This window comes from Schistocerca gregaria, chromosome 7, assembly GCF_023897955.1.
Source record: "Schistocerca gregaria isolate iqSchGreg1 chromosome 7, iqSchGreg1.2, whole genome shotgun sequence".
NCBI lineage: Eukaryota > Metazoa > Arthropoda > Insecta > Orthoptera > Acrididae > Schistocerca > Schistocerca gregaria.
In genome coordinates this window covers 81,554,993-81,573,742 of record NC_064926.1, presented here as the reverse complement: position 1 = coordinate 81,573,742, position 18,750 = coordinate 81,554,993, and the positions used below count along the sequence as shown (strand labels likewise).

Sequence of the window (18,750 nt, the reverse complement as noted above, 5' to 3'; positions counted from 1 at the left end):
CTACCATTTGCCAACGATCTACATTCTATGTCTTTTGAATAAATTATGTTATTATGCCGGTCGAAGTTTTACTGTGCTATAAAGAACATGCAACTATTCTACTTCCGCTCGCCCGTCGTCCCTCCATCTCGGGTCTGTGGTTTGGTGACCTGAAAAATAGCATCCCAACAGGCGCGCGCCAGACACTTGTGGTAGAAAACCCCCCACCATATTAAGGATCTAGTTATTGTTAAATCCTAAAGTTTAGCTTTTCCTAGTATATGGTACACTCTCTCTCTCTCTCTCACTCTCTTTTTACCTTATACAACACTCTTACATAATTCCTGTTACACTGAGATTTCTCGCTGCTCGCCGCTATTGACGGCAGTGATGTGCGCGCCTTACGACACGGCCTCCGAGTTCTCACTACGCCTCACTGAAACTCCAGAGACTGGGTTAGCCATGGCTATACAAGACAATAAATTTAGAGTTGCAACTTCTTTTTCTATGTGATGCGGTTTTCGAGATCAAAGCACACCATTCCAGAGGCAATGTATTATGACCAACTGGTTCCTGTTGAGGATTCCGTCGCCCACCACACACCAGCTACACAGTATGTCACGAATCTCCAAGTATAATTCCTTGGTTATTCATCTGTGACAGTCACAAGCAGCACGCTAAATCCCCAACTAGCACATTGGCATGGTAGGTTTTGTCCGCATTTCTAACGTCTATGGCACCATTGGAGTCAAACGCTCACAGGTTCACACCGACTTACAAGACAACGATGCTGGCGCATCACTGTAGAAACTATACTGCCCATATTCATCCTCGAAATCACGCAATATACCACAATCTTGCAGTGGACTGACGCGTGCCTGCAAGCATTGGTATGAACGTCTCGCGAAGTGGCTGTGGCCGCTATGGAGCGTATCACGACTTCTCAGAACGGTTCCAAGAGTACGTTCTTGTATGCGCCCGTTTGTGCGACGTCTCACTCATCATTATCCCTCAACATGGACACCAGACAAGAAAGAACAAAAACATTGCTCATGGAAAGGTAGTGTCTCCTACTCCATCGACATTGTATGTCGCGAACACAAACAAAAAAGGATAGCAGCAGTAAATTCTTATGCGAGACAACGCAGCGTGTTAAAACTTTAGCAATCTTAATCTATTAACGCAACGATTATTGTTCCCCGAAGAAAGGTTCATATATTTGCCCATTCTACTATGTACACCACTTACACTACTACTATAGCAAGCTTCAAGTATTTGCCCATTCTACTGTGTACACCACTTACACTACTACTATTCCACGAACTCCTTTATGTGAGAGATGTGGTGGAGTCCTATGGACTTCTTTCCTTTCAGCGTCTCCAATTCATAAGCATTGTGGTGAGCTGCTCTCCTTATACGGTACGGGCCGTTGTAAACAGAATAGAATTTTTGGCATATCATTTTTTGTTTGTTAGAGAGTCGGAAAGACTTCACGAGCACCCTTTATCCAATTTGGAAGTGTCTTAGACGAGCTCCCCTGTCGGCACGTCTCTTCCTGACCTGTGCTGCATCCCGTATCCTCTTGAGAGCCAAATTCACTATGGCTCGGTGTTGCGTTCGCGCTCTTGGTGGGAAGTTTACGACCTCGGTTATCAAGTCCTTAGGAATCCGGTTTTTCAGTACTGTAATGGGTGCCAATTTTTTTATCCCGTGGGGTGCCTCATTGATCACCTCCTGGAAGTCTTTAAGGAAAACGTCCCATGTCGTGTGCTGTTTGTTACAGTACAACCGGCACAAGTTTCTGAGTTCCTTAATAATCCGTTCTACAGCATTGGAGCTCGGATGGTGTGAGGATATAAAAAGGGGATCAATTTTACATCGATGCAACGTCTCCTCCCATGTTTTTGACTTAAACTGTGGCCCGTTATCAGAAATAATTCTACTCGCATGACCAACCTGTGGTAGGAAATCCCGGATTAGGGCTCGTGATACAGTTCGTCCTGTCGCCCTCTTCAGTACCGTAAAGGTAACGTATTTGGACGTTAGTTCAACAAAGACTAATACGTAAGTATATCCTCTTCTTGTTCTAGGCAAAGGCCCCATCAAATCTGTTGCTGTTAATTGTCTTAATTTGGTCGGTACGATTGGGTATAATGGTGCCTGCATGTTCACAGTGGTATGCTTAGCCTTTTGGCAGTCTTTACATACCGACAGTACCCTCCGAATTCGACGCTCCATGTTTCGAAAGGAACACATGGTCCTTAGCTGGAGATTGCACTTGCGTGGTTCGAAGTGTCCATAGCTAAGGTGAGTATGCCATATAACCTTGTTTATTAGGTGTTCAGGGATGCATAGCCCCCATTCAGTGTCATTGGCATAATTTCGGTGGAAAATTATGCCTTTCCGCAAGAGATAGAACTGCCTGACGATGGCGTGTCTTCTGTCTATCCATTTCTGTTTCAATAACACTAGGGCAGGGCCCTTGTCTTGCTCCTTCTTGATGTCCTGCATACTACAGGTAATAAAATTTTCAAAGGCTACTTTCTGCATATAGAAAAGGCAGTAGTGATTTTCCTCCAGATCTTCCTCCATGTTGTGCTCAAATCCGATCGGTGACCGTGATAAGGCGTCTGCAATAATGTTCTGACTGCCGGGGATATATTCTATCGAAAAATTGTACTGCTGCAGATATGATGGCCACCTAATGAGCCGCCTGTGGTTAAGCTTTGCAGTCATCAGGAGCTCGAGTGCTTTGTGGTCTGTGTAGACCCTCGTCTTGCGACCAAACAGAAGGTATCTGAATTTTTCAAACTCCCATACAATAGCCAGCGTCTCTAACTCGGTTACCGAGTAATTCCTCTCACTCTTGGGTAGTACTCTGCTACCAAACGCAATTGTCTTCAACACCCTGTTTCCATCATGTACATGGTCTTCGAACACCATGATACCCAGACCGGTGTATGAACTGTCCGTTACTATGCAAAGCTCTTCTGCTAAATTAGGGTGTGAGAAGAGGGGCGCTTGTAATAATGCGAATTTTAATGCTTTCCATTCGGATTCGGCCGCCTCATCCCATTCCCAAGGAATCTTCCTTCCTGTAAATTGATGCAACCTAGGACTGCTCTGAGTTTTGAAATGTATAAAGCGGTTGTAAAAATTTATGATACCTAAGAACCCCCTAACCGCTTCTTTGTCGTAGGAATGGGAAACTTTTCAATCGCTTCGATCTTTTCGGAATTTGGCGCAATGACCTCGCCCGTGATGATATGTTTTAGAAATTTGACAGAGGACGTTCCAAAATTCTATTTTTCGATATTGATAGTCACTCCTTATTCCCTGATTGTCGTAAGGAGTTCACCGAGGACCGCATTATGCTCTCCCCAAGATTTCTCCGCGATCAGCAAATCGTCCACATAGCTGGTGACATGACGTTTCAAATTATCGCTTAGTATCCCGTCCAGCCCCCGAATGAACGCGGCAGACGAAATGTTCAAACCAAATGGTAGACGACGAAACCGGTAACATTTTCCAAATGTTAAAAAGGCTGTGTTCTGTCCGTCGCGATTTTAGATCAACTGATGAGAAGATTGACGTTCCATGGCAGTTTTGTAAGAGTTCCTCTAATCGTTCCGGTCTGTCTGTTTCGGGTTCTGTTATGGTATTAATCTGTCGCGAGTCCAAGACTAAACGAATACTACCATCTGCCTTCTCGACTACTCTTAACGGGTTATTATAGGCTGAAGCCGTAGGTTCTATTATTCCTTCACTCATCATTCGCGTAATTTCAGCTGCTACTTGGGTAGGGTAGCACACGAAACTGGTTGTGCGGACGTACACGGAATTCATATTGGAAGTTCTTTATTGATCCTGTCTTGGGAATGAAAACCTCCGCATGTTCTACTAGTAATTTATGAAGTTCTTTGCGATGGTGGCACCTTATATTCTTTATTGCTTCCACTTTTTCTCCTATTTTCTCCTTTATTTCTCCCATTATTCCGACTTCATTCTCATCCGTGTCCTCTCCCCTACCCTCAACGTCGGCCTGTTCTTCCTTTCAGTCTTTCAGACACGCATAGTTTATGCGTACACAGTTAGACGGTAGTTGAGCTGGGATCAGCTGGTCTTCGAACTTAATGTGGACGGGATTCCCTTTCCTCAAAACCACCTCACCTCCTCCTAGACCAACTATCGCTTCATGCTCATTTACGAAGTCCGTTCCTATCATCATGTCGATCACCAGATTTGGCACGATCCAGAAGTTAGACTTTATTTTGTGTCCTTGGCAGGAGAATTCCAGTCTTGTTTATTGGGTGACCTCCGTCCATTTACCCGCTAATTCCCCTTTTATTTTGGTTTTCTTAACCGATAAAACAGGCCTGTCCACCTCCTGAGAGCACCTTTTGTAAGCTGTCTCAGATACTGCTGTTATGTAGCTTCCACTATCTATTATCGCATTCATACTCTTTTCAGCTATTGCTACTGTGATAAGAGGCTGCCGATCCTGTAGATGAGTTGTTTTATGTTCTTCGAGCAGGATTCCTGATAAATCTTCGTAATTTATCATCGGTAGTTGGCCAGGTCCGAGATTGCGTGCGAAATTCCGGCGGCCTGTTTTCGCACTAGTCTGGCGTCAATCCCTTGTTAAGCTCTCCCTGCTCTGACGTGCATTAGGATTTGCGGGTCTAGTTTTAAACACCTAGCTCCACTGTTGTCCTTGGTTTCGCTCTGTCCAATTACCTTCGCTTTGCCGTTCGTTGCTCCTCCTATCCCGGATTCCTTGTCTAGAATGACCCTGTTCCCTGACGTTCTGCTTTCCGTGTCTTTGGTTTCCATAACCTTGAATAGCGTAACCTTGACTTCCGTAACCCTGGTTTCCTAACTGACCAGTGCGATTATGCGATATGTTGGCCCTTGGTATTTGATACTTTGCCCCTTCTTCCTTTGCGTCTTGTTTATCAAAGACTACTCCGAATTCGCGCAATAGACTCTTGAATGCTTCTATGTCAGATCCACACTTCCCGACAAGTGTCTATTGGTCCCTAACTGGTAATTTGGAAAAGCAAAATTTAATGATTTCTCCATTGCTATATGGACTATCTAAAAATTGATTCTTCTTCAGTAAATCATCAAGAAATTTGGTTGCTCTCCTATGCCCGGACACTTCCAGTTCAGAACAAAATATTATTTCCTCTTTAATCCTGTCTTGCGTTTCCTTTGACCAGTAGGTCCGCAGGAGTGCACCAACAAATTCCTGATAAGTCCGACACCCCGCATCTTTTCCGCGGCTTGGCCTTTGATGTGTCCACACATAAATTCTAATTTTGCCTGGATTGGCCATGATGCCGGTAATGAATTTGTAAACTGCATCACACAGCGCTTTGGATGCATCGACCCTCCATTTTCTTTGAACTTCTGGAATTTTAGTATCGATAGGAAGTGCTGGTAATCAAAATCCTGTCTGATCCTCGCACTGGTGTTGTCACTCGTTTCCGATACCTGCACGTCTGCTGAGTGTCCTGTTCTATCTTGCTGATAACTGTGATGTACTACCTCTGTATCACAGTGGAAGTGGAACTCCGAATTCAGTCTCCTAAGCGGGCTACAATTATTGGAGCTATTACTCGCTGTTTCTGCGTGTGCATTGTTAGTTCCGCACTCGGTCATTGGGCTAGAGGACGGCGGGCGGAGACACAATTCTGTGTAGTCCATCATTGGTATCCGAACGCGCAGTGCCCGTGTGCCCGTTTTGCTCTAGTTTTGCTATCCGACTCTATACTTCTTCCATTGGTTTCGTGGTGTTCGCAACCGTGATATTACCCTGAGTTTTTAAGAACGCTAGGGATTTTGAGTGGGATTGTGTTGTACGTCGCAAGCGCCCTGCGAGTTTAGAAGTTGCCCCTATTGCTGCCGTTTTGGCCAGGCCTGCTACTTTTTGTGCAGCCATTGACATTTGTTTTACTTCTCCACATTCTTTCTTTATTGTTAGTAATTCCCCTCGAATTTCTCCTATATGCGAAATTATTGCCTCAGTGTCCTTCTTACACTGTTCGTCAGCTTTTTCCTTCTCCTTCTTACGCTGATCGTCACCTTCTTCTTTGTCCTTCTTTCGCTGATCATAATCTTCTTGCTTCTCCTTCCTACGCTGTTTCTCAGCTTCTTCCTTTCCATTCTTACGCTGTTCGTCTGCTTCTTCTTTCATTGATCGTAGGAAGCTCAGTATTGGGTTGATGTCACCTTTGTGATCCTCTTCAAACATGGGCGATGTAACTCTGGACACCTGGGAGCTAGAGCTCTGACGTGACCAAGGTGGCCTCTGCCTGCTCTCGTTAGTTTGACTATAAACTTCTGCTGCCGCCTCGACCTGTGCGCCTGTCTCTGTTTCATCATCTACCTCACTATCATAATCACGACCGCGACGTTGCTTTAGGATCGCATCCAAATTACCGTCCTCATCAATGACCCTGTCGTCCTGTCCTGCAAAAAATGTACCCATCTCATCTCCGAACCTATACGCATCAGTAAATTGCGCCTTATCCATTAGGCTATCCTCTTTTGTTTTAGCTTCGCTGGATAATAGTGGTGCCTTACTTCTCGTGATCACTCATGAAAAACTAATTTATCTACAATGTACAAAAAAATTATCTACTCCATATATTTTTCCACATAGACATAAAATTTCAACAACGCCGATCCAACGCTGTAATTACATGCACGATTTGTTGTGGTACAGAATCGAGTAGAGTCCAAAACAAATTGTCCTGGTCTGGTTGTCCAAGACTGAAGACTGACGGTACAGTGATTGATTTTAACAAGCAAAGTCACGCAGTAACTCCAATACAGTCAACTTTAGCGAAAACTGCCCAAGACAGACAAGATAGGCCGCTTGTACACAGAATGCTCAATTACCAACTGTACTTGGAAAGTTACGTTGAAGTCGAAACTTCAGCAACTTCGTTAAACAGTTACAATCAAATAAAAGTATATTAGACAGCCAACGGAAGGCAGGCTGTGCAGAGCTGCGAGAGCTCAGTCTTGTAACCTACTCCAACTGAAAGTCGAGAACCGACTCCCACCATACTACCTGTACAAACCGTACACAAACATTCCCGCCCCCACAACAGTGGCCGTGGTTAAACGTTCCAATCAGCAACTCGAAAACAGGCGGAAAATTCCACTCTATTGCCGAAGCACTACCATTCCACAATTGGAGATTCTTGGCGCCAATTTCTGCGCCGATTTTGCTACGTCACGGAGCTATGCCCTGAGCAAGCCAATCACAGTTATCATTTTGCAGAGAACGCGGGAATTTGTCTGCCCAGACTGCCTGGGGACATAAGTCATTCCCACGCCTTAAAGGTAGCCCGCCAGAATGTTTTTTCGCTAAGTTTCTGCGAAGTAACGGAATTTCGATCCCAGCTGCTCCTTCGGACCACTGCGGGCGTGTCTCCGCCGCTATTATGACAATGTCGGAGTCTGGTAAGCATCCACTCGGCTCCCTCACACCCGTCGGCATAACCCTCTCAAGATCAGCAGAGCCCGCCTGTCACCGGACCACCCGGGTGACGAGAGACGCTATGTGGGAAGTCCGCGTGTGAAGGAGTAGCAACATTTCACCGCATGCAATTAGAGAGGAAAATCGAATTACTCTGAGTAAGATAGAAATATGAGAGGGGGCCTCTGCCACCTCTCATAGTGACTGCAGGCAGATAAATTTAAAACAACCTAACTATAAGAACGTTTCAATAGGCTGAAGGGTCAAGCTTTATGACCAATAAGAAACCTTCCAAATCGGCTGCAGGCCTTTGTTTCAAAAAAGAAAACTTCAACGATTTTTCCAAGACATAGGGCTTTTAACCTTACATAGTATTTAAGCCCAAGTGATGTAAGAAAGAGAAAGAATCACAGCATAATCGTAATAACTGCAGGAAATCAAACGCAGAATGACAGAAAAGTTTTAAAGCAATGCATAGGCCGGGGTCAGCACGGCTCAGTAAGAGTTGGGATTGTATTACATGTTCCGAATGGCAGTGAGGTTTACGTGTGATTTACAGCACAGAAGCACTGAAGACAAAATGTGTCGGCAACTGGTTCCCACATTTCTGAAGAAAGTGTTGTTGCTTGGAGCATAGTTAGCAATGGCGCCATTTTGGCTGGGACGATTTTCTGTCGACACACGGACTTTCTCCTCGATATACTCTCGAGACAGTCGTTGCTGGATAGGGACACCATTTCTGTCACCCGCTTCCCTCGGGAGATGTCCAAATGGACATTGTAACCTTGGGACCAGCCGATGGTGAGAAGTTGCGAGTCCATTAGTGTAGTAAACGATCTGCTTTAGTTAACGAAAAAGAAAGAAAAGGGAAGATACCAATCATTAATAAAGGGCAACAGATGCCTCGAATCAAAAACTATTACACTATTTTGGTTTTGCAACAAGAGTAAGAAACTCTGTTTGTGGTGGGGGATTTGGCGATCACCTAATGTCTCACTTCAAATCGACCAGCTGAGTGCAATACGGACGCCAGCCTGCCGGACTCCGTTCGATGACTTCACCCTTAGCTGCATCTCGACATACGACAGACATGCCCGGAAGCTGCACAGTATTGGGTGAACAACATGTTCCATGGAAGTGCTGTAGTACACGTGGCTTAGTAAGTAGGAGTACCTAGACAGGGTGAGGAGGCAAAGACTGGCCATTCTCTATTTATCCTGTACGAATTAATGTATCTAGATGGGATTTTGGTGAATTTCTGATATTCTCCAATATTTTTTAATCGTTTATAGTTTACTGATTCCAAAATCGACTTTGTAGTTTTCTAATGCGACTGTAGACCGTTTTCTGTGCCATTTGAAAGACACGTGTAAGAAAGCTTCAGCGACGTGACAAGTGTGGGACTTAGTTCAAACAGTATCAAGATAATAGCACCGCAAACCACGTTCCGCCATCAGGAGTGGAGACTACACAGCCCTCTGCACTGTTTCACCAAATGGATGCAAATATGTAGCACAGGTATGGTTCTTGTGTTTACCTGTGCGCTTGAAACACATCATTCTGTGTTCTACTGTTGTAGGAATCATGTAACCTCCTCCTAAAGATAATGATGCATTCTGAATGTATGTGGCAGTCGAAAACGTGACTATCGTTTAGGCTTAATGTCATCATACTTCGAGTATCGGAGCAGCGGGTCGGTTGTATGCTGGAGAGTATCCAAATCTTGTCGAGCACTCGCGATCAATCTTTGCAAATATTAAAAACACAGTTCTTGAAACACAATCTCACTAAGAGGCATCTCTGAAGTACGAAAGGGATCTACAAAACGAGTGAGAACGCTAGATTCAGTCGCATTTCATCTTCTTCACATCTCACTAATCGACTGCTTCATGGCAATGACTCCCAAAATTGGTTACGGTTTTCCGAATGTTATCTACGGAAAGTGGTATGGCATATCTACGGTGAGTTTCGTTTGAGGAAGAAGCATGGTTTACAAACCATTGGCAAGTCAATCCTCGCAATATGCACAAATCGTCAGTTGAAAATCCATGCTCACTCAAAAAAGTGGATAAAAACAACGTTCTCGGTGTATCAAAGTTTGGGGCGTGTTTTTCGACAACTGCAACGCAGGTCACTTTTTTCTTGATCGGAGCCTATATGTACTAAATTATCTTGGGTATGTCGCTGGTGCACCCCGCTGATCACAAGAAAATCGTACCAAAACGACGGATGACCCTCTCATTCCACACGTGTTACGTCAGACCTTAAGAGGACATCTGCTGAGGACTGGAACGGTTGTTCTGGAAACGCAGTATGGTATGCACACCCACCAAACATCAATCTTCAATACTTTTATCTTTTCTTAAAACGATGTATACGGTATACGAGGAAACACCATCGAATCCCGAAGGCATGAAATATCCCATAGCACGAACCAAGTGATGAACATGAGTTAGGAACGTCAGTAAATTCGCCATATTATGCTCTATAACTCAGCGGAAACTGCAAGTTCATATACAGGATGGCGTCGCCAAACGTGTTCTTCATTTGCTTTCCTCAAACAAAACGAGCGCGCGATACAAAAATTGGACATGGTCCGGTAATGATGGCCAAGGGATGAGCAGTAGTGCTCTGTCGTCTACGATACGACAATAACTGACACTAATTGTATCTGGCTATCGGACGGGCCACTTGAATTTGTGCACTCATCGGCCAGATTGGCTAACTTCAATTCTAATTCACTCAGAAACGAAGCATCTAATTTTTTCCTTAACAATTATTTCTCAGCACACCCTTACAATATTTTCAGACATTTTCTGGCGAACCTGTATTTCTTCATTGTGGACATATCTGGGGTGGCCAGCCTTATCTGCATGACTCTGTGTACAGGGTGTTTCAAAAATACCAGGGCGTGCTGAAAAGCAATGTCTCAGAATATTTTATGTGAAAAACCTTAAAGCATTTCAGTAAAACAAATTTTATTAACATTTTACATCCTTATTCTTCGTCTCTACATCTTTGTTTCTCAACATACTCACTCTGGTGACGGTAACATTTCTCCCGACGAGAGACCAGTTTGTTGATATTGTCACCGTAAGAGGTGTGACCTTGTTGACGATGCCACAATCCCACCTCTTCTTGCACCGCTTCATCTCAGTGAAAGTTAAGTCCTCAAAAGTGGTCTTTAGGTTTTGGAAAGAGATGAAAATCGGATAAAGACTACTAGAGACTGTATGGAGGATGGTCGTTGACAGTGAACCCAAGGCGTCTGACTGTTGAAGATGTCGAAGCCCTCATGTATAGTATGCATTCTCATACAGAAGGAGAGGGTGCTCCATGTGTGAACGAACTCGAAGCTCGAATACAGCACTCTCTTTCTCACCCACCGCCATAGTTACGTTACACAGCACCATCTTACAGTTCGGACCCATCTACATCTACATACACACTCCGCAATCCACCATACGGCGCGTGGCGGAGGGTACCTCGTACCACAACTAGCATCTTCTCTGCCTGTTCCCCTCCCAAACAGAACGAGCGAAGAATGACTGCGTATATGCTTTTGTACGAGCCCTGATCTCTATTATCTTTGTGATCTTTCCGCGAAATAAAAGTTGGCGGCAGTAAAATTGTACTGCAGTCAGCCTCAAATGCTGGTTCTCTAAATTTCCTCAGTAGCGATTCACGTAAAGAACGCCTCCTTTCCTCCAGAGACTCCTACCCGAGTTCCTGAAGCATTTCCGTAACACTCGCTTGATGATCAAACCTATCAGTAACAAATCTAGCAGCCCGCCCCTGAATTGCATCTGTGTCCTCCCTCAATGCGACCTGATAGGGATCCCAAACAATCGAGGAGTATTCAAGAATAGGCCGTATTAGTGTTTTATAAGAATCCTCCTTTACAGATGAACCACATCTTCCCAAAATCCTACCAATGAACCGACGTCGACTATTCGCCTTCCCCACAACTGCCATTACATGCTTGTCCCACTTCATATCGCTCTGCAGTGTTACGCCCAAATATTTAATCGACGTGACTGTGTCAAGCACTACACTACTAATGGAGTATTCAAACATTACAGAATTCATTTTCCTATTGATGTGCGTTAATTTACATTTATCTATATTTAGAGTTAGCTGCCATTCTTTACACCAATTACAAATCCTGTACAAGTCATCTTGTATCCTTCTACAGTCACTCAACGACGACACCTTCCCGTACGCCACAGCATCATCAGCAAACAGCCGCACATTGCTATCCACCCTATCCAAAATATCATTTATGTAGGTAGAAAACAACAGCGGACATACCACACTTCGCTGGGGCACTCCAGATGGTACCCTCACCTCAGATGAACACTCACCATTGATGACAACGTACTGGGTTCTATTACTTACGAAGTCTTCGAGCCACTCACATATTTGGGAACCAATCCCATATGCTCGTACCTTAGTTAGGAGTCTGCAGTGGGGCACCGAGTCAAACGCTTTCCGGAAGTCAAGGAATATGGCATCCGTCCGATACCCTTCATCTATGGTTCGCAAGATATGTGAAAAAAGGGCGAGTTGCGTTTCGCAAGAGCGATGCTCTCTAAAGCCGTGCTGATGCGTGGGCAACAACTTCTCTGTCTCAAGGAAATTCATTTTATTCGAACTGACAATATGTTCGAGAATCCTGCAACTAACAGATGTTAAGGATACTGGTCTGTAATTTTGAGGATCCGTCCTTCTATCCTTCTTATAAACAGGAGTCACAAATGTTAAATTTAAAATTTCAGCTTTCGTTTTGCTGTCTTCCGTTGCCAGGCCAGACTGATCAGTGAGTGACTGGATGGAATCCTTCGACCCGCTTACCGATTTTACGTAAGACCAGAATTTCCTTGGGTTTTCAGGAAGATCTTTTGCTAAGGTATGACTGTGGTAGTGGTTGTATGCTTCGCGCATCGCTCTTTTTACAGCAGCACGAATCTCTACTAACTTCTGCCTGTCCCCTTTCGCCAGATTTTTCTTGTACCGCGAGTGCAACTGTCTTTGCTTCGTGAGCATTTTCCGAATTGCGCTGTTAAACCACGGCGGGTCTTTTCCGTCCGTAACCCACTTTTTCGGCACATACTTCTCCAATGCGTGATTTACCCATCTAGCAGCGGAAGGCTGCAAAGATGTAGACATGAAAAATAAAGTTTTTGAATGTTACAACATTTATTTTATTTAAAAAGCTTAACGTTTACACATAACGAATCCGGAGGCATTACTTTTGAGCTCGGGTCCGTACTTTCATAACATCTGAGGATAAGTTTCTAACTTAAAAACAAGAAAAAAATCTCAATAAACATACGACCGAAAATACTTCGTTTTCGAGTTATTAATAAAGGTTTACAGTTTACAAGAGTAGGAGTTCATATAAACTCATAACAAACATTCGCAATGTCCTCCTCTTGCTTCTAAACACGCATGCACGTGTCGAATATTAGACTATCGTACCGTTTCAAACACAAAATGGTTCCACAAGATTCTACGACATCTCGATCAAAAGTTTCTGTATCGAGGTGGTCTATTGCACAGACCAACTGTTTAAGGTGCTGCTAGAATAACGCGGAGGAGTGAGGAGGAGAGAGAGGAGGTGCGTGCAGATCATGGAACTGATTCATATCCAACCATACATCTGGCATCACAGTAGATACCATCCAGCGCATCTCCGCCTCTTAGACTACAGTGTAACAGAGCTTCATCATGTGTAAACCAAAGGTTTTTGCTCATTTTCGGGACCACATATTCTAGTAGGTCTTGGACGGTGTCCTGAATGAAGCTGCTCTAGGCAGCACGTGTAAGACATGCTGGAAGAACGTATGCACCTAGCAGACAGTCACCTACAATTCCATCCCACACATTAGCCTTAGACTGATGCTGATGTGTAGCCTGTATTACAACATGAGGACAATGACTGTTCAATATTTGTTGGTTGTGTAAATTTGCTACTTTACCTGTTCCAAACGGTGCATTGATAGTAAACAAAACTGAAAAGAGCAACAAAGATTGGAAGTTTGTGCAACAAGCCGTCGGCAAAAATCTCCCGTGATCAGAGATCAGCAGAAAGATTCCCTGCACGTACTGAAGACGATACGGGTAATGGGTTGCTCCTGAGCAACCTGTACCCTCCGTGCTGGACTTAGAGGTGAACCACATGCTAGCTGGCCACCTGCGCTGATGCCTGGCTCTTATTCTGAAGCAACACCATGTCCTTCTGGGTAGTGACACTGTAGTGACACTGATCCTGTCACGACAACACCAAAGGTTGGAGGACTCGGCTGTTCTTGTGTGTGGAAACGCCGTCTGGTACAGCCCAGCAACCTCGTGTCAGTTATAACTTGGGCGGTCGTATATAAAAATCAAATCTGCCTACTCACAAAATAACTATCAGGCCATGTTAAACGGAATTATGCAGGTATTTTATTCGCTAAGTGCAAATTCCTTGACATCAGCTTTACTAGGCACGATCTGCTGCCCAGTACTGACATATGAAAATTTCTGCCGGGGTGGGATTCGATTCCGGATTTCCCGCTTAGCACGAGCGGTAGACTTAAGTACTTCGTCTATATGTGTACGTTCGCCGAGCCGGCCCAAACTTCCATATGTCGCACTGTCATAATCCTCCTGTAGTAGTAGTTGTTGTTGTGGTCTTCAGTCCTGAGACTGGTTTGATGCAGCTCTCCATGCTACTCTATCCCGTGCAAGCTCCTTCATCTCCCAGTACTTACTCCAACCTAAATCCTGAATCTGCTTAGTGTATTCATCTCTTGGTCTCCCTCTACGATTTTTACCCTCCACACTGCCCTCCAATGCAAAATTTGTGATCCCTTGATGCCTCAGAACATGTCCTACCAACCGGTCACTTCTTCTTGTCAAGTTGTGCCTCAGAATCCTCTTCTCCCCAATTCTATTCGATACCCCCTCATTATTTATGTGATCTACCCATCTAATCTTCAGAATTCTTCTGTAGCACCACATTTCAAAATCTTCTATTCTCTTCTTGTCCAAACTATTTATCGTCCATGTTTCACTTCCATACATGGCTACACTCCATAGAAATACATTCAGAAACGACTTCCTGACGTTTAAATCTATACTCGATGTTAACAAATTTATTTTCTTCAGAAACGCTTTCCTTGCCGTTGGCAGTGTACTTATTATATCCTCTCTACTTCGTCCATCATCATTTATTTTGCTCCCCAAATAGCAAAACTCGTTTACTACTTTAAGCATCTTATTTCCTAACCTAATTTCCGCAGAATCACCCGATTTAGTTCGACTACATTCCATTATTAAAAATGTTCAAATGTGTGTGAAATCTTATGGGAATTAACTGCTAAGGTCATCAGTCCCTAAGCTTACACACTACTTAACCTAAATTATCCTAAGTACAAACACATACATCCATGCCCGAGAGAGGTCTCGAATTTCCGCCGGGACCAGCCGCACATTCCATTATCCTTGTTTTGTTTTTGTTTATGTTCATCTTATACCCTCCTTTCAAGATACCCTGGTTCGATTCCCGGCGGGGTCAGGGATTTTCTCTGCCTCGTGATGACTGGGTGTTGTGTGATGTCCACAGGTTAGTTAGGTTTAAGTAGTTCTAAGTTCTAGGGGACTGATGACCATAGATGTTAAGTCCCATAGTGCTCAGAGCCATTTGAACCATTTGAACCTTTCAAGATACTGTCAGTCCACAGGTTAGTTAGGTTTAAGTAGTTCTAAGTTCTAGGGGACTGATGACCATAGATGTTAAGTCCCATAGTGCTCAGAGCCATTTGAACCATTTGAACCTTTCAAGATACTGTCAGTTCCGTTCAACTGCTCTTTCAAACCCTTTTCTGTCTCTGGCAGAATTACAATGTCATCGGCGAACCTCATTTCTGCTCCATGGATTTTAATACCTACTTCGAATTTTTCTTTTGTTTCCTTTACTGCTTGTTGAATATACAGATTGAATAATATTGGAGACAGGCTACAACCCTGTCTCACTCCTTTCCCAACCACTGCTTCCCTTTCATGCCCCTCGACTCTTAATCTGGTTTCTGTACAAATTGTAAATAGCCTTTCGCTCCCTGTATTTTACCCCAGCCACCTTTAGAATTTGGAAGAGAATATTCCAGTCAACATAGTCAAAAGCTTTCTCTAAGTCTACAAATTCTAGAAACGTAGGTTTGCTTTTCTTTAGTCTTTCTTCTAAGGTAAGTCGTAAGGTTAGTATTGTTCCAACATTTCTACAGAATCAAACTGATTTTCCCCGAGGTCGGCTTCTACCAGTTTTTGAATTCGTCTGTACAGAATTCGCGTTAGTATTTTGCAGCTGTCGTACTCCACTTAATTCATCACCTAGCGCTTGCAGCTTTAGTTGGGTTTCCGCAAGAGGGAAATGAAACAACGTAGGGCCGAGATCAATGTTATTATTTTTTATACATCAATCCTTGTGACATGTCCTGTGATACTTTGGCAATTCACTTAAATACCAAAATGAAACACCTGCAGCCGTCTTCTGATGTTATTTTATTGTGTTACACCCAGTTTTGATAACTCAGTATACCGTCTTCAGGTCGTAACTGACGCTGAGAATATGGTCACCAACAGTATACATGTTGTGCACTGATGGGATTGTGTATACGACTGGAGTTCAAGCCCTAAGCGTCAGTTAAGGCCTAAAAGATGTATCTTGCGTCACCGAAACTGATTAAAATAAAATAAAATAATTTCAAAACGACAGCTGTAGGTGTTTCATTTTATGACCCAATGCTGTTATCGTCACATGCGGGCCTGGGCTTGTAATCTGGGAATTTGTGGTAAGGTCTTATGCGACCAAACTGCTGAGGTCATCGGTCCCTAAGCCTACACACTACTTAATCTAATTTAAACTAAATCATGCTGTTGACAACACACACACAGGACTCGAACCTCCGACGGGGTGAGCCGCACGGACCGTGACAAGTCGCCCTAGACCACGCGGCTACCCAGCGCAGAAGGTTTGTAATATTTACACGCTTGTTTGAAAGAACAGACACTGTTGACGACCCAAAACTGTGCGAAATACTTCAAAATTTATCGCTGCCTACGAATTCCTGGACATCAGCTGCCACAAATGTTGACGTGTGAAAATTTGTGCAGACCTAGGCTCGAAGCCTGTTTTCCCGATTCTCGCAAGCGGTCGCCTTAACCGCTTCAGATATCATTTTATTTTTACGGTTTCCTTTTTTTTGTATTTTATTTTTGCGTTCCCTCACATTCTGTCCTTCCTCGCGCTCCCGAAATTCCCCTTCTTCAGCTTCGGTTTCCGCTGCCTTCGGTGTCAAATTTCTACTTCAATATTCTTTTGCGCTATAAAGTTCTTTTCACCATCCATTAAGCTTTGCATTTTCCATAATGTTTCTTTTAAACCTCAAATTAGGAATTTTAAAAGAAATACATGTGACGCCTAAACTGTAATTAAAAGTCTGCATACAAGACAAATAAGTGTTGTATAGAGACTTACGAAAAAGAGGTCCACATTGCAAAATGAAGAGAAGTGCATCCTTCTTTATTATACCTACATTGACTTCTTTATTATTTATATGAGATGTAATATCAAAACCTCTCTCTTGTTATTATTGACTTGTCGGTGTTCTTTCTCGAAAACATAATAAATCCAAAATAACGAAGAGGAGGAAAAAGAAAAGTACATTTTTCGATTAGTGCTGCACGAACGTAGAATCAAACTTCATTACTACAATTATACAGCGTGGTCCATTGATCGTGACCTGGCTAAATATCTCACGAAATAAGCATCAAACGAAAAAGCTACAAAGAACGAAACTTGTCTAGCTTGAAGGGGTAAACCAGATGGCTTTATGGTTGGCCCGCTAGATGGCGCTGTCATACATCAAACAGATATCAACTGCGTTTTTTAAAATAGGAACTCCCATTTCTTATTACATATTCGTGTAGTACGTAAAGAAATATGAATGTTTTAGTTGGACCACTGTTTTCGCTTTGTGATAGATGACGCTGTAATAGTCACAAACGTATGGCTCACAATTTTAGAAGAACAGTTGGTAACAGCTAGGTTTTTTAAATTAAAATACAGTACGTAGGTTGTTCCAATGTGATACATGTACCTTTGTGAACTTATAATTTCTGATAACGCATGTTGTTACAGCGTGATTACCTGTAAATACCACATTAATACAATATATGCTCAAAACGATGTCCGTCAACCTCAATGCATTTGACAATACGTGTAACGACATTCCTCTCAACAGCGAGTAGTTGACCTTCCGTAATGTTCGCACATGCATTGACAATGCGCTGACGCATGTTGTCAGGCATTGTCGATGGACCACGATAGCAAATATCCTTCAACTTTCTCCACAGAAAGAAATCTGGGGACGTCAGATCCCGTGACGTGCGGCCATGGTATGGTGCTTCGACGACCAATCCGCCTGTCATGAAATATGCTATTCAATACCGCTTCAACCGCACAAGAACTATGTGCCGAACATCCATCATTTACGAAGTACATCGCCATTCTGTCATGCAGTGAAACTTCTTGTAGTAACTTCGGTAGAACATTACGTGGGAAATCAGCATACATTGCACCATTTAGATTCCCATCAATAAAATAGGGCCAATTATCCTTCCTCCGATAATGCCGCACCATACATTTGTTGTGTTGGCAGAAGAGCCAACACCGTGTTATGAATGGAGGCCGAAATGCACGCGTTTTAGCTCACGCAGGCTGGAGTGAGGAGGGAAGGACTATACTGACGTGAGGTTTGGAACATGACAAGGAATTAGAATTCAGAAAGCGGACGTAATTAGTTTGATACTTAACTTTAATCCACTAATGATGAACGTCGCTCTTGACGGTAAATGAGTCACAATATTATCTGTTCATAAGACATAGTAACTGAATATGGCGCCTTGCTAGGTCGTAGCAAATGACGTAGCTGAAGACTATGCTAAACTGTCGTCACTACAAATGAGAGCGTCTGTATGCAGTGAACCATCGCTAGCAAAGTCGGCTGTACAACTGGGGCGAGTGCTACGGAGTTTCTGTAGAGTAGACCTGCCGTGTGCGGCGTTCGTTCTGCAATCACTGATAGAGGCCACACACAGGTCCGACGTATACTAACGGACCGCGGCCGATTTAAAGGCTACCACCTAGCAGGTGTGGTGTCTGGCGGTGATACCACAACACTAACCCGCCAAGGTCGCTGATGTTCCACTTGTCACAGCCATCGTGGATTTTCCGT

General features: G+C 43.6%; 1 protein-coding gene across 1 annotated transcript; it reads right to left on the bottom strand.

Moving 5' to 3' along the window:
• Nucleotides 1-380: 380 nt before the first annotated feature.
• LOC126282291 (synaptic vesicle membrane protein VAT-1 homolog) lies at nucleotides 381-6,472 on the bottom strand. Its single transcript, XM_049981944.1, has 2 exons — nucleotides 6,022-6,472; nucleotides 381-445 (listed from the first exon to the last, which is right to left on the bottom strand). Exons 1-2 carry the CDS (start codon nucleotides 6,470-6,472, stop codon nucleotides 381-383), a joined length of 516 nt encoding a protein of 171 aa, XP_049837901.1.
• Between the last annotated feature and the right edge of the window lie 12,278 nt (nucleotides 6,473-18,750).